We start from the raw sequence: 20,661 nt of genomic DNA, 5'->3' as shown, positions 1-20,661 counted from the left end.
CAGAGAGCAGTGGTGAGCCATTGAAGGCTTTCAGTTGGAGGAATGGCATGATTAGATTTGTGTTTTATAAAGATCATGGTGGAATATGGAGAATGTAGTTGGGAGGATAATCAAGAGACATGGTTTGGTTTAAGTCTCTTTAGGAGACTGTTGACTTAATCTGGTGAGATATACTGATCCCTTGGACTAGAGAGTTGTCAATTAGGGTAGACTCGAGATATTTAGGATAGATTAAGACTTAGTGGCTAATGGATATGGGGTAAAGAGAAAGGTAGGAAATAAAAAATGGAGTTCACACTTTGAGCTTGAGTAGTGAGATTGATAATGTTGGAGAAGGGGCAGATTTTGCTTGAGGAAGATAAGAGGTCCAGCTTTTGATGTGATAAGTTTTAGATATCTCTGAAATATCCATGTGAGGATATATAAAAAGAAGTTGGAACTACAGACCTGAAGTGATCAGTCTTACCTCAAGAAATGAATTGGAGAATCATCAGTACTTGTATTACTCATGAAATTATGGGAACAGATGATCTCTATCTAACGTGGTGAGAGGAGAGGGAAGTTCCAGGACCGGGTCCTGAGGAACATCAATATCAGTGATTCTCAAACATTTGTCCACATCAGAATCATCTGGAGCTCTTATTTATTTATTTTTCTTTTTAAAATAAATTTATTTTTTTCTGCATTGGGTCTTCATTGCTGTGCACGGGCTTTCTCTAGTTGCGGCGAGCCAGGGCTACTCTTCATTGTGATGCGTGGGCTTCTCATTACAGTGGCTTCTCTTGTTGCGGAGCACGAGCTCTAGGCACGCAGGCTTCAGTAGTTGTGGCACGCGGGCTCAGTAGTTGTGACTCGTGGGCTCTAGAGCACAGGCTCAGTAGTTGTGGTGCACGGGCTTAGTTGCTCCACGGCATGTGGGGTCTTCTCACACCAGGGCTCGAACCCATGTCCCCGGCATTGGCAGGCGGATTCTTAACCACTGCGCTGCCAGGGAAACCCCGTGGAGCACTTATTTAAAACGGAGATATTCCTACCATCCAAAGATTTAGATTCAGTAGGTCTGAAAAGAGGTTCCAAAATTCACGTATAAAACAAATATGCAGAATGATTCAGGTTCAAAAGCTATACTTTGAGAAATATTGATTTACAAGACAGATAAATTAAAAAAAAAAAAGAAATGAAAATGGAAACAACATTGGCGAGAATACTAGCCAAAGGGCTAGTACAAAGTAGGACACCAGCTCTTACCTTTGCCACTTTTCCCCCCATGTTGCATATGGCAACTCCTTTCATCCTCATAACAACCCTATAAATGACTATTTCTTATTCCCATGTTACACATGTGGAAACTGAAGCACAGAGAGGTTGAATAACTTGCCCAAGGGCACACAATGACAGAGAGTCTGATTCCAGATTTGATTTTCCTACTTCCCCCAACTACCTTATGCCGTGTCCTGAAAGTCACAGAAAGCTGTTTAAGACGGGTTAACAATGTTAGGCTGCAGAGTGAAGTCTTGAAAGGATCTAGCAGTGATCAGTGATCTTGGCAGGAGCAGCTTTAGAGACATAGTCAGTTGATTAATTTGTAGATGAAGAAGAAGTGAAGATAGCTAAAGACAAAACGAATGTAGGTAGGTCTTTCAAGGTGTTTGGTTATAAAAAGGAACAGAGGAAATGGGATTGAGTGAAGGCTTTACAGTCTGAGACTGAATATAGAAAGACATGTTTTAATACTGAAGAGGAGACAATTGAGAAGAAGGGAACAATGTAGATACTCCAAGAGATAATAATAGTATCTGTTGCTCAGGTGGAGGGATTGGCTGTACATAGGAGGAGTATTGCATCTTTCACTGTACCAGGAGCGGGAGAAGAAAAGAATTAATACAATTGCTAATAAATTTGTAGGTTGTGCAGCAAAGAATTATTTATGATAGCAATTATATGTTTTAGATTGGAGATTGGAGTGATTAATCTTAGGGTCAAGATTTTGAAACAAAGGGAAAAAATGAAATAGTCATTGTAGAGAACGGAGAGAAACTGATCAGAAAAGACTTATCAGACATCCTTGGAGAATCAGTTGAATTGAAGATCCTGTATTAACAGTGCAGCATGAGTCTTATGAACGCGAATAAGATAATCATTTGGATTGAGTCGGCATGGACCTTGTGCCAGATAGTTCAACAAAAGAGCAGTGACTGAGAAGGAAGTTGAGCATATGGTGGTTAAAGAAAAGACAGCGGAACCCAGCTGGTTTGGAAGGGAAAATAAAAGTGGATTCAGAGAGAGAAATTTAAGGAGGTGAGAAGGACTAGAAATCTAAGAATAGATATGGTAGGAGTTATAGAGGCAGAGAATGGAGGAGGCCATTTTATTTTGGTATCAGAGATTGAACAGTTCTGAGTAACATCACAGGTCTGTGACTTTTAGTCCGAGTGGCTGAAACAAAGTTGAAGTTGAGATTATTGAGGTTGAAGAAATAAAGGAACTGAAAAGCTAGAGTTTTGATGCGTTGTCCATGATTAAAGAATTTGAAGCTAAATATTCTCATTCATTTCAACTTTTTTTTAAGAGATTTAGTTTCTGGACTCCTTACCTCCCTAATTATTCTTTTAGTTTCCTATGAACATACTTAGGTTTGTGTAATTTCTTTTGAAAATCTAGTTACCAGAACTGAATTCAGTATTTCAGGAATGTTCTGAGAGGCCCAGGTTAAGGCAGTTAACAGAATACCATTTCCAAACTGTCTCTTTGAGATATTAATTCACGTTCCAGGAAAGGGGATTCTCTTATATCAACCATTCACAGATACCGTGTGCTACCCAGTAGTGAACTAAATATGGTGGAGGATGTAAAAGTGAGATATGATCTATCGTTTCATTGTTAAATAGAATAATATGTATTTGAGGGAAATTGTTGGAGTAGAAAACCCATTGTACTGTGAATCTGGAAACTTGAGTTTTCCTGCTGTTAACACCGTTGTAATCTTGTTAGACTTACCCTGAAATTGCATTTTCCTCACTTGGAACTTTTTAGTAGGTGACAGAAGCTAGGTCATTTCTAAATCACTTTCATGAAAATAGCGAGGGTGGGGTGAAGGAAGGGGGCTTGTGAGTGGTGTGGGTGTGCTTCTCCTTGCTGTAAGTATAGTAGTAGTTAGAAATGAATGAGCAATTGGAGAACTTTACCTGAACCTTGAAAGGTTAATTTGGAATTGCTGCAGGAATATAAAAGTTTTGGAAATAATGCGACAAGTTTCATGTACCTACAACCCATTTTTATCTTTACATTTCACCAAACTTTTTCAGATCTTTTTGTTATTTCTGTTAAGAAACAGATTGTTAACAGTACAATTGCAACCCTCTGTAAACCCTTCTCCCTGGACCCATTCCCATCCCTTCCCTAGAGGTAACCACTGTCCTGAAGGTAATTAATGGTTCTTCTTCCCCAGATACATTTTTTTGTATTTTACTGAGTACAAATTAATCTATAAGGAATATAGTATTTAGAATTTTGTGTATTTTTCAGAAGTTTATAAAAATGGTATCATACGCACCCATCACTTTGCCAGTGTTTGTCCAACATTGTTTTTAAGGTTTAGTCATGTAGCTGTAGTGCATTCAGTTTATCTGCTTTGAAGTATTCCAGTGTATTACTGTTCCATAATTTGTTCATTCCCCTACTGATGGGCATTTAGGTTGTTTCTAGTTTTTTTCACTACTGTAAATTGTATTGAAATAAACATCCTCGTATATGTCCCCTTTTGCACATGAGCGAGAGTTTTTCTAAGATATATATCTAGAAGTGGAACTGCTGGATAGTAGGACATACCTGTCTTCAGCTATATTAAATATTGCCAAAATTTATATGCCCATGAGCAATGTATCAAAATGCTAGGTACTTCATGTTCTCACCAGCATTTGGTTCTTACCAGCACAACTTGATGACTGGGATAGGATCATCTTGTTGTTTTAATTTGCATTTTCTTGATCCGCAGTCTAGTTGAATAACTTTTCAAATGTTTATTGGCCTTTCAGATTTCCCTCTTCAGTGACTTGCCTTTACTCACTTTTCTTTTGTGTTGTTTCTGTCTTTTGTATTGATTTGTTCTGTATATATTATGGATTCATATCCCGTTAAGGTTAAATGAATTACGAATCCCCTTCTCCCAGGTGAAGGCTTAACTTTGCCATTTCTTTATAGTGTCATTGTTTTGGAGAAATTTAAAATTTTAATGTGCTCAAAACATACTATCTTTTTCTTCTTCTGAATTTGTTGATGTTTTATTTGTTACATCTATGTCTTTAACACACCTAGAATTTATTTTTGTAAATGGTGTGATGTAGGTAATTGAGTTTTTTCTTTTTCTCCTGTATGGATAACCAGTTGTCTCAGCCTCAGCACCACTTATTGAATGTTCTATCAGTGCGTTAGTTAAGAATGTTTCTAATGATTTTGTGATTCTTGCTCATCTCTTTCTTAAAGGTTTATGAAAATTACTCATTTGAAGAACTGCGTTTTGCATCACCGACTCCTAAGAGGTGAGGATCATTTTTTCAAAGCGTAGCCAAAACATGTGTTGCCAACTACTTATAACTAAGATCACCCTGTGTTCCAACCTTATTTTCTATAAATAAATATAGGATTTAAAAATTCCTGGTAGAGATTTTCTTTTTTTTTAACATCCTTATTGGAGTGTAATTGCTTTACAATGTTGTGTTAATTTCTGCTCTGTAACAAAGTGAATCAGCTATATGTATACATATATCCCCATATCCCCTGGTAGAGATTTACAACAGGTTTTATAATGTGTAGATTCACAGGTAGAATGTACTTATATTGAACTATAGCACTGCCAATATGTTACATAATACTAAGGTAATAAAGAAATAACTAGTAGCTAAAAGTATATAAATTGGCTTGTAAAACATTGGTTAGTTTGTTTTTTCTCTTTTTGTTTCCCTCTCTCCTTCACCTAATGAGTGGCAGAGCGATTTCAGTGTATGTTGTATTTGTATTTTCAGTTATGAAGTCCTTTATTTTTAAGCCCCTGGGTAATTCTTTTAACTCCAGATTGAAGCAGATTTTCTGAAACAGAGTTTTTGGCTTACTATTTTATTTGCTTGTTAGGAGAAATACTTTTTAAAACAGTTGCTTGGAAAAACTTATTAGATGGATTGTACTTTAGACAGACCACCTCCATAGAATTTAGAAAAAGCTCTGAAGTGAATCTGAAACAGCATAAGTACTTGTATTTATCATATATCAATGACTTATTAGAAATTAACAGGTTACTATGACTTTACTCTGGTACGTATGCAAAGTAGAGTTTTAATGCACAATCTAGAAAGTGTTCTGCCAAAATAGCGAAGTTTTGAGAATGTATCTTTGTCTAGGAATAGGGAAGTAGCATTTTGTCTCTGGCTTAGTTTTAATTACAAAATGTCCGTTCAGTGGAAGCATATGATTTTTGTAAACTAAATATGGACTCTGTAGGTTTATAGCATGTTAAATAAGAACAAATTAGCCATTTGCCAGTAAATAGGTTTTTCTATGCATTGGGCATTTTAAACTCAATTTTAAAAGTCTCTTGTCAAAGTGAATGCATTTATTATTTCAGCAAATAATATTAGGCATCTACTCTGTGGAAAGCACTGGGATATTTCTATGAACAAGATAGAGAAGGTGCTGGTTCTCATGGCAGATACATTCCTGTGGAGAAACAAACTATAAGTAAACTACATAGTAATAATAAATAAGGGTATTTGATAGAGAGTGATGGGGATGGGATAGGTCACCAAAGTATTGGATGACAGGGGAGGGCTGTTTGAGGAGGCGTTACTTGAGTGGAGAGCTAGATGGTAGTTGGTTGTGTAAAGATTTGGGGAAGTTCAATCTAGGAAGAGGAAATCTGGGGTAGATGGAGCTTGATGTCTTTGAGGAACAGAAAGTGGGGCTGGAGAATAGTGAGCAGGAAAGAAAATGGTGGAAGATGAGATCAGAGAACCAGGCGATTACATAGGGACTGGTAGGCTGTGTTAAGTTTGAGTTTTCTTGTAAGAAATTTATTTGGAGGGCTCTTAGCAGGAGAGTGATATAATCTGATTTATAGTTTTAAAAAGATCATTGTGGCTGCTCTCTGAAGAATGAAATTCAGGGGAGCAAGAGTGGGAATAGAGAGATGAGTTAGCGACTCTAAGGTGGCTTGGACTAGCGGTGGAAGGGCCTTAGCGGTGGAAGTGAAGAGGGGGTGGATGGATTCGGGATATACTTAGAAGGTGAAGCCAACAGCCTGCTGCTACAATGAAATGGGAGGTGAAGGAAAGAGAAGATCCAAGAGTGAATGTAAGTTTCTTCAGCTTCAGCAGCAGGATAGATTATCCAGCAGAAGAGGGGTTTGCCAAGATTGGCCGGCAGACCCAACCAGGCATGTCTTTGTAAAGTCATATTGGAACACAGCCTTTCTCATGAGCCTATGTATCGTCTGTGGCTGTTTTTACACTACAGTGACAGAGTTAAAAAGTTGTGACAAAGACTGCTTGGCGCAGTAGACTAAAATACCATTACAGAAAATGTTATTGACCCCTGGTATCATGATTTTTGTGAGGATCAAAAAGTCTGAGAAATGAGCAAGAGTGTTTTGTTTTGCTGGGTGCTGGGGTTAGGAGGAATAATAATCCTTCTTTGGGTATATTAAAATTGAGATGCCAAGACGCCTCTTAGTTATGCAAGTGGGGATATTTCCAGGGCAGCGGGAAATACCAGTTCGAAATTCAGGGGAGAAATAAATGTTTGAGTCATCTTTATACATATGGTATTTAAAACTGAGGAATGGATGACTGGTCAACTAGAGAGATGACACTGAAAGAAAAAAGAAGATCTAGACCCAAATCCTGGGGCATTCCATAAGTTAAAGGGTGCTCAGAAAAGGGAGAGCCAACAAAACACTGAGAAAGAATGGCCGGTGAGGTACGAGAAAAACCAGAAAAATGTTGCAGAAGCAAAAAAAAAGTTTTTTCAAGAAAGGAGGAGTTGTCAGTTGTTATCAAATGCTACTGAGAGATTGCTGAGGATGAAGAAGCAATGATTGGATTTGGGGACATGGTGGTCATTGGTGACTGTGACATGATCAATTGCAATGAAGTGTTGGGAGCAAAAGCCTAGTGAGGGTAATAAGCTTTGGAAGAGAACTGGAAATGAGGGAATGGAGAGTGATTGTAGGTAATCCTTTAGATAAGTTTTGCTGTAAATGGGAAAAAAGATATGAGACCATATTAGGGAAGGCTGTAATATCAAGGGGAGGTGTTTAAGATGGAAGATTCTGAGTTTGTTTGTATAGAAAGGAAAAAGAAATAGAAATGATCCAGGAAAAGTGGGAGAAATTGACGATGAATGAGAGACAATTGCATCACAGAAGTGCTGACGGAATGAAATTCACAGCACAAATGGAGTGGCTGGCTTTGGGCAAGACCCAGGACACTCCTTCCATTGTAACAGGAGGTAGAGAAAAATAGGTTTAATCTGATTGCAACTTTGAGGTTGTATCTGATTGCTTCTGTTTTTCACTGAAGAAAGTGATGAGGTCATGATCAGCTGAGAGTGAGGAAGAGTGGTGCTAGAGGTTTGAGGTGAGGAGGAAAAAGTAAATTCAATCATGGAGAGTAGGAAAACGTGCTGTGACAGTAGGATTGCTATTCATTGTGATAATACAATCAGAAATTTTATGTTCGCTGATACATGTTAATGATGATGTCAGCTGTTTAACCAAAAGTAAATGTTGCAGTACCTATCTTATTTCCTTTCAGACCCAGTGAGAATATGCTGATTCGGGTCAATAACGATGGCACTTACTGTGCAAATTGGACTCCGGGGGCTATTGGACTCTACACCATTCATGTTACAATCGATGGCATTGAAATAGGTATTTTTTTTTTTTAAGTTGTGAGTTACTTAGTGCAAAGAACTAGAATCAAAATCCTCTTTCTGTTCTAGTTTGCCCTTTAACATGTATCACAGACATGGACAGATTTCATAACTTTTAGGGGGCGTCATATCCTCCTTTATAATGAGTACTTAATTCGTGCATTGTTAAGGTATGTTGTAATAATTTATGGGTCATTGTAGCCCTCATGATTCCTTCCCTGCATTCCCTGATGTGGCTGGTCAGGTTCGATCTCCTCCGTGCTGTGCTATAACCATATTCATGCCTCATCTCCCTACCCCGTGGTAGGTCTGTCTTTCCTTCCTGGCTGTGAGCAGACACCTCTTTCATCTTTGGATCTCCCAGTCTGGCTCAGTGCCTGGTGTATGATGGCTGCTCAATAAATACTTGCCGAAAATATGAATTTTTTTTACCTACCACTAACTTTGAAAAATATATTGCTTTTCCTTTGGGCATTAATCTTTCTCTTTTCTTTATTTTTAAACTATCCATATAATAGGACAATAGTAGGACAACAAAGCTCTAATAAGTGTTTATCAATATGAATTCCTATAACACTGTCTTTCCTAATGCTCCTCAAGCAGAAGGGTTCCTATGATCAGGCAGATTTAGAAAGCCCAATATATTGTAGTCTCATCTTAGACATTAATACAATTCATATTATCATATTTGGGATTCTAAGAAACCTTGAAATTAAGAAGCCTCTCTAAATTTGTTTAATCCTTATCTTGAGAACCTTACATGTAGGGAAGAGGAGACAGGTTAGAGATAAAAGGAATACTGATTAACATTCCACCAAAATACCCTTTGGGAAACTTTCAGTAGTTTGTTTTTACAGTGAAGATAAAGAGGTACTTTACATTGTTGTAACCATAGATGTATAGAATATACATTAATGTAACTATAGGATCAGATATGTTAGATTCATCTATACCATCCTAGAGACATTTAGTGGCAGCCTTTGCTGCACTCTTATTTCAGCATATCTTTAAAGCCTTTAGTTCAGCAAACTTTCGCTGGTTCTGGGCAAAACATTGTTCTAGGTAAGGCAGTTCCTGGCAAGTGTTGACAACTTACTGATGATTGTAAGATAAAACAGCCAAGCAAAATTACATGAAGTAGAATATAAGTAGTGATGTGCAAGGGGCACACATTACAGCAGTTCAAAAGTGGAGATAGTCAAGAATGGTTTCTTCTTGGCTAATAGCGGGTAAAGGAAACTGATACAAAGTAAATAAGAAAAATCCGCTTATATTTGTTTTCTGGAAAGACACTGAAGAAAAAGATTCATAGTTACTTAGAATCATTCATTTTGTTCCCCACTTTCTTAGCTTTTTCCAAAGGTAACCAAACTGTTAGTAGACTAGGATCTTGCTTGACTGCAGTCAAGGACAGATAATAATTCATTAGAATAAGGAGGATGATAATAGCATTTAATATATATCTAAAAAATTTTATACACACCTTACATATTTTATTTTTAAAATCATTTCATTCTCACAGCATCTCAGTGAGATAGGTGCTATTCTCATCCCTATTTTATAGATTAAAAAAATGAGGCACAGAGAGTCAAACAGTTGGTGGCAGATGTGGGAACAGCCAAGTCTAACGTGAGAAGCCCAACTCTTAAACACCATGCTGTGCTGCCTGTTACTCATGAGATGATTGGTATAGATGATAAGTAGTGTTCTGATTGGGTGTTATGAGATAACGTTTGATCACACAAGGGTTTCTTTTTGATTATTTTGAATTTTTCAGTATTATTTTACATATTCCATAGCCCCTCCTCTTTTCCTTGAACCCCTGAGACACCCCTTTGGAATCTTAAGGTCATTTTTCAGATATTTCTCTCTTAGCTATTAAATATTAATCACCTTAAGAGGACAGAATTCAGATATTTGTTTTAATTGTTTAAAATAGCCTGTGAATGTATATTAAGTTAGGTTTAAGGGTCCTCCCTCCCTTGTGTTCTCAAGTGTTAAAGTTCCCTTTCCTTTTCTTACAGATGCTGGCCTCGAAGTAAAAGTGAAAGACCCACCGAAAGGGATGATACCGCCAGGAACTCAGCTGGTCAAACCAAAGACTGAGCCTCAACCAAATAAGGTTAGGGTAGAATGAAATCAGAGCATGAACTGGTCTGAGATTTATTAATTTTCTTCATTGATGCTTCAAGGTAGCCATCAAACACCTCATAGTTTACTTTATTTCAGTATTCGAATTCTAAGTATTCCTAAATGAACTGGAACAATAGTTCATGGTAATTCTAATCATTTCTCAATTGTAGAACCTGTACTTTTTGGTTTCTTTGTATAATGCTATAGTAATTTATAGGTCTTGTGTACTTTCTGTTATTGAAAGTTTACAATTGGGACTTCCCTGGTGGTCCAGTGGTTAAGACTCTGCACTGCCAATGCAGGGGGCCCAGTTTCGATCCCTGGTCAGGGAACTAGATCCTGCATGCTGCAACGAAAGATCCCGCGTGCCGCAACGAAAGATCCCGCGTGCCGCAACTAAGACTTGGTGGAGCCAAATGAATAAATAAAAGCTACCCTTTAAAAAAAAAAGTTTACAATTCACAAAACGTCTACCGAAATTGAGTGTATAAAGTTGACAAGGTTAACGTATCCTGTGCTGTTAAAAGAAAAAATTCATTTCCTAACATCTAAAGAGTAAGCACTATAGGAATTTTAGTAAACTACTTATTAAAAATGAAACGTGGATAATAGAATTTATATACCTTCCTGAAAGGAAAAAAATGGCTCTTTTCTCCTTTTTATCATGTCTTCAAAGTTTAGAAAAGAAATTATAAACGTATATTAATAATTTTCTTTTTTTTCAATAATTTACATTTTTACACATTTTGAAAAAACAACATTTTTTTTAAATGTTGTTTTATAAATGTTTTCTGTTGTTGTTTTTATCAATTAACCACTGTTATTTGCACAGGGAAACCAGCTACAAATAATTTTGGAAACTTTCTGAGAATTACACTTTCAATTCTGTTTAATTTTCTCTCTTACCACTTACTTATAAGGTCTCTGTTCTGTGATTTCCCGTCTCACCTGTCTGTCTTTGCCTTTCTCAGGTTCGAAGATTTGTGGCCAAGGACAGTGCAGGGCTCCGTATCCGTAGCCACCCTTCCCTTCAGAGTGAGCAGATAGGCATAGTGAAGGTCAATGGAACCATCACTTTCATTGATGAGGTAATTTGTAAGGAAACACTTGGTAATAAATTTTGGACAGAAAGTTTTTGCATTGTTTGCACAGTGTAAGTTTACTAAATTGTTTGTTAGAATGTGTTTTAAGCAGTTTGGGTAGTGTTTGGGAAATCATTTCACAGAATTTCAAAATTCTGTTCATTGAGTTTCAAACATTGCATTCATTTTTCTTTATCAATAAAAAAGTAACTAAAATTATATTTTTAGCATAAAAGGAATTCAGTTAACATGGTAGTCAGAGCCTGTACAAGGATTCAATGAAAATGAGTACAGTTTTTCTTGAATTTTTAAAATGTGGTTTGTTTTTGAATGTGTTTATTATATTGCCTTAACTTTGGACAGTACATTTTTCTAATAATACAGTCAAGTAACTTCCAATTATGAAAATCTAAATTGAGGGAAAGAAAGTCTTAAGTTCTTTTGGGAAACATCTGATTTTATGTTTGAAATATTTATCTTAAAGTGTGATTTTTTTGTGTGCTTTTTACTCCTAAGTGACATTGTTTTTTACAATCTCACCATGTGAATTATCATGTTGCTTGGCATTCCTTGCTGTTTTTTTCCTTAAAGGTTCTCCCATTCTTACCTTCTGCAAAAACTAGATGCTTAATCTCCATGTCCAGCATTATTTGCCTGCTTTGTAGCCTATCAGACCTTGCTACCCTCATAGGAGTTACAGGAGGGCGTGGCTTGTTTGTGTTGCGTGTATTCCGTAGATCCACAATGATGATGGTGTGTGGCTGAGGCTGAATGATGAGACGATAAAGAAGTATGTTCCTAACATGAATGGTTACACTGAAGCCTGGTGCCTCTCTTTTAATCAGCATCTTGGGAAGAGTCTTCTGGTCCCTGTTGACGTAAGTAAAAAGCTTTCTAGGTATACTCTGTCCTCATTACAGGGCTTTCTTTAATTAAGGCTTCTCAGTTCTGAGGTAAACCACAACTAAATAACTTTAAGTGCTTGAATTCTGAGAGCTTCTGTGTAATAAAGAGGGAGTTTGGCAAGGCTAAGGACCTTACTACTTACTATGGTCCATCACAAGCAGGAAGTAGTAAATTAAAACTAGGCCTGCTGAATTCCTTACACAGAGGTAGGGAACGAGAGCGGTTACATTTTTTTTTTTTTTCCTTTCTTATTCACACTACTGTTTGGAATGAATTCCAAACTAAAATTTAAGAATTCAGTGTTACTATCCATTTCAGAAATATGTATAATGTATTTTTTTTATGTTGGCATTTTGTAATTCTGTGTTGCTTAAGTTTGAATCTTTTCTTTCTTGGCATGTGATACTGCTGTGTTAAAATAAGGTGGATTTTTAGACTTGTGGTGCTGTAGTGTTCTAGTTGAAGTTAAATCTTAGTGTCTGAGAGAATTCACTGAGCCTCTTTGACAGTGTAGTAGAATACTTAGAGTGTTCAAAAGTTTTCTATATCACTAAATATGATAGGAACCCACAGCTCTTTTTATAATTTAAACAGAAATATATGATTTTTTTCTTTTTCATTTCCATCAAATGTATTCCTTATGACACCGCTAATGAATAGAACAGGTAAATTTTTATTTTGAAAAAACCTTAGTATTTTAAACAGTTGAATTTCTTAAAAATCAGTATATAAAACTAGCTCTTTATATCAAATCATTTTAATATATTGTTTGTTTTTCTCCTTAATAGTTCAGAGTAATGTTCTGCAAAGGGGTGTATACAAGATGATTCTTTGGGAAAGAAAATAACAGAACTTCTATTTAAATTTATTGATTTCATTCTTTTCTCTCTTCCTCTGTATATGTTTTATAATAGTACAGTGGGGAGAGATATATCTATCTATATACTGTTTACAAATAGATGCGTGATAAAGAAAGTTTGGAGAGTGTTGGTCTACTGCTTTTTTGATTTTTTTCATCTGTAACTCGAAAGTTGGCCTTAAATTGTTTGAACCCATCTCTCATTATGGTAACCAACTGTTCTTCAGGATTACGAAAATGATATTTTAAATGAGATAATTATAATAGCCATTTTGTTTATGTCATTAACAGCATATTTTTTAAATTTTGACCAATTCAGAGTTTTGTGTATTTTAAGGCCCTAATAAGGCATTATATTAGATTATATTATCTTTACTACCTTCCCCACTTCAAAATTTTCTTCCTAATTCCTTTGTTTGCTCATTTGAGGAGGTGGTTTTGGAAGAGGAAGATATTCACACAGATAGAGCAAGAAAATAAACAAAGGTAGAAAGGAAGAGCCAGAAGTGTGCTGTGTGTTGAAGTTCTGAATCCCATGGCTTCATTTTGGACCACTGCTGTTCTGTTATTTGATGCTTTTAAACTCTAGCCAAGAGACAGTTTTTAGTAGGCAGTCTTGAGGTCAGAGAGAGAGGACATAATAAAGGCAAGAGGGAACGCTAAATGGAGTGAGCCGTACAAATACTCATTGATGGCTTTTCACTGGTATGTGAATGAGGAGATTATCACTGACTTATTTGGAAAATCTAGATGAAGGATATTGGAGATAAAAAGTAAAATGAAGTAGTTTTTGATATTTTCTAGCTTGTCTTTATGTTGAAGAATGGCATGAGTTCTCTTTTAATGTTAAGTAACTCAGAGTATCTGGTATCATTAAGAAGGCTGAGGTTTTTCTGGTTCCTTTATTTCAAGGATGGTAGTGACTTGAGATCCTTACAAATTAAAGGAAAGATGCCAGTAGAAAAGGGAGACATTAAAGATGTAGATAAGAAATCTGAAGGCTGAAAGAGGAGGAGAAAATAGAATTGAGGGCACATTGGAGAGTTGTTTCTGTGAAGGACGAGGGGGTATGTATGGCAGTGGGTAAGTTTTTAGGGTTGAGGGAGGAAGGGAAGAGGTTGAAGGAGACTGTGATTTCCATATAGAAGGGAGAAAAGTCATCTGTTGAGATTGAAACAATTGAGTTAAGCTAGAGAGTTTAGAAATGCCATAAAGATTTGGAGTAATGTTTGAGAGAAATAGGAGCAGGATCTGACAAAAAAATTACTTGTTTGGGGATTATTGGGCCACTAAGGACCCAGTGGGACCACTGGATAGATCCATTCTGGATACCCTTCCTCTCCCATGGCCCTAAGTATCCAGCATTAAAGGATCCAGGAAAACAGATGATAGCATTGGCTGGAATTTTCTGAGCTGCTATGACAGGAAAATAGGGACAAAAGGGAATTTCAGATGCTGATGAAAGAGCAATTGAGATCACCAACTGTGGGATCCAGCCTAAGGTGGAAATGTGAAAGGACAAATGGATGGTCCAGGGGACTTGGAGGACTTAATAAAATAGAACAATATAGTGAGTGTGCTATACTTGAAGAGCTGGAAGGAGATAGGCAATTTTTGTGATAACATAGCATATTTGAATTTGATTTCATACTTAGAGCATTTTATTGAATGAAATGGCTTATTAATGTGGCTGTGAGAGGGCAGCTGAAGAATGTTGGAAGTAAAGGTCATTGGAACTGCCCAAGTCTAAGAACTAAAAGGCTAGGCAGTTGGATGATATCCACATCGACACGAAGACATACCAGTGATGGCAACACTGTGACCTGCAAGGTTTGAAAGAGAGTTTGTATACAATTGGAAGAAAAGTCCCATTAGATACAATATAAAGTCATGGGACAAATGGGAATAATTAGATGTTGGATCAGGAGGAAGCCTAGAGTAGTTTTGGTATAAGAAGAGAACAGGTAGATGACATAAGGGTTTATATTTTATGTGGTGACCAAAGAGGACAGAGGGGATGTGTGACAACTGGCCTAGGGCTTCAAATAGATCTGGTATAAAGTTGCTTCAATGAGGGTGTTATATGAGGACCCACAGAGTCAGAGCCTGGCATAGGCAAGAACAGGCTAGTTTTCCAAGGTTTTGATTTTAAGGACCAGGACAGGCCTCTCATACAGTCAATAAGTTTTTAATGAGTACCTTACTCTACAGGGCAGAGCATGATAGGACATAGAGGGGATAATGATTCCATCTCATCTCCTCAAGGAACTAATAGAGCTAAACAAACACATCTTGCTGCTTCTTCCCTTTACATCTCTTACTTCATTTACTACTAGAAAAATGCTGACCACCTATTCTCCCTTTTTATACTTCAGTTCGTTTGTGAGTAGATCAACTATAAATTATGGCTAACCATTGTGAAACACTACTCAATTAAAAAAAGAAAGCTAGGAGATTGGAAATAAAATTAGAAATTATCGAGGACTAATGCCACTAACTTAGATGCAAAAGTACCAAAAAGTTGCCTTGAGCAGCCCTTACATCAACCTCTTCAGCCTTTTCTAGTTACAACAATTTTGTATTCACATGAGTGCGTGTACCCTATTTGGAGCCTGACTCAAACAGACTGTTGGAGAGAATGGGGGTAGGGATTGGAAATTGAACGCTGACTAAATATTTGATGAACTATTTTTTTTAAAGATTACCATAAATAGTCATATTTAGAATGAGCTTTAAAATGATTTTTGTTGCACTGTCTTATTTATTTACTCATACTGTAGAACTATCATTTTCATTGTAGATAAGTACTTTAGCTAAATTTTGGCCTACCTACCAGCAGTTCTATTTAAACATCATTACTTTACTAAGAAATAATCACATCCTAACTTAGTTCAAATATGACTTTAACTGTGTTTTAGTACTTTAGTAATGCTCTAGTTTAGAGATTAAATAGCATTAGACATCCATATTATGACTATGTCTTTTTTAGAATATTTTTAAATCAAAAAATATTTTTTACATCAGTGGGAAGAACAGGGATAAATATGAAGAGTGCAGATTCTTTTTTGTGAGGTGCTCACGGTCTCTTAGAACTTGTTGCCCCTTTTAGAACACACTGTTTAATTTTACATCTTAGAGTCTTTCTTTACGTTGTTTCATTTGTCTAAAATGCTTTTGCTTCCATTTTTTTTCTAACTTTTCTAATATTTTCCTAATTGGCCAGACTCAAAAGTTTCTGTCAACGTTTCTCATCCCTGTACATCCCAATAATGCTGTAGTTATCAGTTCATTAATTGTTCACTCAGCATATATTTATTGAGTCCTTATTATGTACCAGATACTAAGCTGGGAAATAGGTGTTGGGTGGAGAGGCAAAGGGGAGGGATACAAAATAAGTAAGAGTGCAGTTCTTGATCTTGGGGTACTCACTATGTAATGGGATAGACATACAATATTCAGATAATTAAGTCACATTGTGTTAAGTTATAGAGTGACTTTACTTAGGAGGTGACATTTGAGGAAATCTTAAAGAAAAATTGCCAGGACAAAGTAAAGTAATTTCACATTAGAGAGTCAGATGTCCAAAGTTATGGACGCATGCTATGTATGGGAACTAAAAAATGGTCGATACGGGTGAAGCAAGAATTGAGGGTGAAAAGCATATAAGTACTGGGGAAATTAGCTTTTTCTCTCCTTTCTCAGGTAGCACGTTGTCTGTAAAAGCGGAAAAGGCTTATAAATGTCTTTCTCCAACTACCCATAACGTTTAGTTTGGATTTTTTTTGGCCTTTAGCCCATTTGTATTTATATACCTCTTATTTCTGTTAAGCTCCTCCAGGGTTAGGGCTCATTTAGAATCCCTTCTTATGTTTTTTCTTCCAGAGTGTTAAATATTACATTTTGCTCGTGGTGGGCTTTCAACATTTGTTAAATACTAAATTTTAGTTCTTGGCATTTGGCAGGATCATACTGCTTAAAATAATTTCTGACCCTCTTATGCTCCATACCTTAATTCTCTCATTTAATTTTCATTGTGCCCCTTTGATGTTAAGTTTTTATCATTCTCATTTTTCCAGTGACAGAAGAGAGCTATTCTCCCAAGATCATAAGTAGTAAGTAGTGGAGCTAGCTCTGGAACTCCAGGTGATGTGATTCCAAAGCCTATTTTTTTATGTTTAGTCTACCTTAATCTAGTGGAGCCATAAGGATAAATAGTTATAAAAGGATAAAGTAAATCTAGCTATAAGAATCATATTACTTTGGCTAGAACTCCACAATTAAATAAATATGAATACTAATAACTTTAATGGCTGAATGAGGATGAATATCGTGATGTATGTTGAAGGTATACCTGGGGAAGGCTGATTTTAAATTAAAATTCTTAAGATTTGGAAACTACAAATGTAAGCCAATAGAATGTTTCAGAGACCAAGGAAAATACGTTTAAAAAGAGAGAGAAAATCAGTTATGCACATGACCTGGGAGACATTTGACTGCCTATAATAGAGCCTAAATTTTTTGGAAAGCAAGTTTGCTTCTAAAGTAGGAGATATTACTGATCGGAAACTTATAGGCCCAGTTCTTTGGATTCTTTGTCAAAAATGAGGTCTTTTAACATTGTGAATGAGGTTGAGTGGTAGAGAAAGTTTATATCAAGGAAAGTATATGATACCTCATTAGAAGTATTCAAAGATATCTTTATAATGCCCATATCATCCAAATTCTTGCAGAAGCAACTTGAGTCTACGAACACGCCGTGCAATTATACAAACCGCTTTCTACCTACTTAGGCTGATTGGTGTTCACATATAGAAAGTAGGCTGATTTTTCTGAATTTGGGGGCTCTGAAGATTTGGGGGAGAGATGAAGGAAAAATATCATTTGGTATTCTCTCTTATAATGTTACTCAGGGTAATTGGTAAAATTAGCAAATGTTTCTTGCATTTTATATCAGTTTCATTCTTTTGGGATACCTAATGATGCCGGATAGTCACAGCTTTAATATACCCCAAATTTCTTGATTTTGTCTCGTTAATAAATTTGTGTGTATATGTATGCATAACCTGTTTTTCAGTCCTACTAAATACTAAGTATTTACTTAATACACCATTAGTAAATATGCTGTCCTTAGATGGTTATCAAAAGCTTCATTTCATACTTTAGCTTGATGTTTAAGTTTCCTAAACAGAATGGAATTAAGGCTTAAATTCCATTTAAGCCTTAATTTAAGCCTCTATTAAAATAACACTATAATTGTTTGTATATATGCTGTGTTTAATTTCTCTGAGATATTTTATCTTTTTCACTTTAAAATTGGCAATTTTTAACTCTGTGATCATCCAGCACAATGAAACAATTACTATCTTTTTTATCTTTTTTTTTTCTTTTTTTTCTTTTTTTTCTTTTGCGTGCGCATTTGGCATGTTTGGTCATGTATTTCTCCATTAAAATTATTCGCTTATTTGGTCTCTTCTATGCCTTGAAAGATTATTGTCTTAGAGTTGCAATTTGGTGCTCATCAGTTTAGTTAGGTTTTTAGCATGCTTCAGTTTCTAATTTTCTTGACAGAACTTTTTTGCCTTCACAATAGTCTTTGAGAATAAAATGATTTAGATTATTGTAGATATGTGTGTATTCGTATACATGTGTGTATATATATACACACACTTTTACATACATATATAGTGGTGCTCATATTATTCTATAAAATTATACAATATGAAAGCTAATTTATATATTTTAATAGTGAGAAATTGAGACTTTGGAGAGATTAATATTTTCATGCATGTTCGTATCATTAGACTAAACTTTCCTAAATTTTTGAAAGAAAACTATGCAAGTACATTTTAATTTTAAACTCCAGTTTTCTATCTGGTGCTTTTTTGATACTTGATAAATGCAATTTTATTAGGATAACACATTTTAAAAATAATCTTATAGTAAACCAGTGTAGAAAGAATTTTCTACAAATGCAGAACAAAAGCAAAAGAGTCAAATTTGAATCCACATATAATTAACATGTACAAAATTGATTTTATTGGCAATTTGTTACCATGGTTAGCAGTTACATCACTTTAAAGTATCATTGTATATGTTAACTCATGTCCTCAGACTGAGGAAACTTGGGTTTGCACATTGAAATAAAAGAGAGGGAATTCCTTGGCAGTCCAGTGGTTAGGACTCTGCGCTTTCACTGTCGAGGGTGCGGGTTCAATCCCTGGTCGGGGAACTAAGATCCCACAAGCTGCATAGCACAGCAAAAATTTTAAAAAAATAAAAATAAAAGAGAGATACAAGCTTTAAAGTTGTCAGTCACCACATTGCTGCTTTGTTCCTAACTCATCTGCATTGCTTTTTACAACGCTTTTCACATTCCTTTTGATGCTAGAAAAATTTATGCTAAAAAACAGAATATGCTAAAAAATATTAATATTGTTTTATGTCAAAAGGTTTGCACCGCTATTCTCTGCAAAGGAGAAAAACCATTGAGCAAATACTCCACAAATTCTTACATACATGGACGAACCAGTAAAGACATCTTTTTCCCCCCAAAATAGCATTTCAAAATACTTTGCAACATGTTTCCACTTCACCTAAAGAGGAAGTGCCCTGTCTGCTGTCTATTTTTAAATATGAAGGGGGCTTTGGTTTTTTGTTTTTTTCTTTTGTTTTGCATTTATCTGTAGGCACACTAATAGAAGCTCATTTTTTTTCTGCCTTTTATATGTTTTATATTTCTGTATTAGCATATATGTATGTATATGGGTCTGTATCTCCATCTGTCCCTACATGTACATACATGAGGAAAATACAGAACTGGAGAATATTAAATAAATTCTCATTATCTAAAATGGCTTACAGTTGGTTGGGAATTGTGTTGTTTCTTTTGTGCTGAAGTCTTGGATAATGACAACTTTCATTAACTTTTTGAATGTCCTCTTTTTTGTATTTATATAAGCAGTAAAATTGTGTAATTGCTGGTTTCTGGAAGGATTTTAATTTCCGATCAAATAAATATGTTCAATAGGATGATATGTCTATGTAAATGTATATCATTTTAATTTTTATGAAAACATTTTGTGAAAATGTTGATTTTTCTGGGACCATGTTGCTGTGAATTGGTTGTTCTGTAACAAAATATTTTTAGACTCTTAAGTAGAGATCCTAAATGCTCTGTGCATTTCCTAAACTTTGAGATGCAGAAAACTAGGTCTGCCTTTTGATAAAAGTTCAGATTGTATGCTTTTTCTCTATGCTTTTCTTAACAAATTTGCTAACAGCTTTCAGTAACATTTCCAAGTGACTGTTTTCTCATTTATAGAAGAGAGCAAAATTGAAAAATGACTTCGATTTTTTTTCTTTTTGACTTTTTTTGTACTTTAAACAGGGATAACGAATTCACATATACTACATGCCATTATTATTCATAATAATATTTGCTCTATCTATACAATCTGTGTTAGTCACATTTTCTTTATAAAACAGCAGACTGTCTTCTGTCATAAAAGAAATCTGGCTTGTACTGGAATAGACACGTCATCATTTAAAGGAGTTTGAAGGTGTCCTTCTTGCACTGACTGTCTTAAGGTTTAAATCAATGTCTGGCTCTTAATTGTAGTAAATGGCATGACACACTATATCCATGGAGAGCTTTTGACAAAAACTTATGTATCGGAATTTCTTTGCTGTGTGGTTTACTCAGGTGGCTTCAGTTTCCCTTTAGTGAAATAATATTCCAGTGCTGGTGCTAGAGTATAGAAC

General features: G+C 35.7%; 1 protein-coding gene and 1 non-coding gene across 2 annotated transcripts in view; both read left to right on the top strand.

The window, feature by feature from the left end:
* Positions 1 to 20,661, top strand: part of MYCBP2 (MYC binding protein 2) — a 273,476-nt gene that overhangs the window by 180,788 nt on the left and 72,027 nt on the right. The window contains exons 48-52 of the mRNA XM_030838623.3: positions 4,483 to 4,538; positions 7,803 to 7,918; positions 9,945 to 10,042; positions 11,025 to 11,141; positions 11,873 to 12,013. Coding sequence (XP_030694483.1) covers positions 4,483 to 4,538; positions 7,803 to 7,918; positions 9,945 to 10,042; positions 11,025 to 11,141; positions 11,873 to 12,013 — 528 coding nt within the window. The remainder of the gene's footprint in view (positions 1 to 4,482; positions 4,539 to 7,802; positions 7,919 to 9,944; positions 10,043 to 11,024; positions 11,142 to 11,872; positions 12,014 to 20,661) is intronic.
* Positions 10,313 to 10,385, top strand: TRNAG-GCC (transfer RNA glycine (anticodon GCC)). The gene has a single exon. It is a non-coding gene; the product is annotated as a tRNA-Gly (tRNA).

The sequence above is a fragment of the Globicephala melas genome, chromosome 18 (genome assembly GCF_963455315.2).
Source record: "Globicephala melas chromosome 18, mGloMel1.2, whole genome shotgun sequence".
In the NCBI taxonomy this organism is placed as follows: Eukaryota; Metazoa; Chordata; class Mammalia; order Artiodactyla; family Delphinidae; genus Globicephala; species Globicephala melas.
Note: the sequence above shows the minus strand (reverse complement) of the source record. Positions and strands in the feature narration are given on the sequence as shown.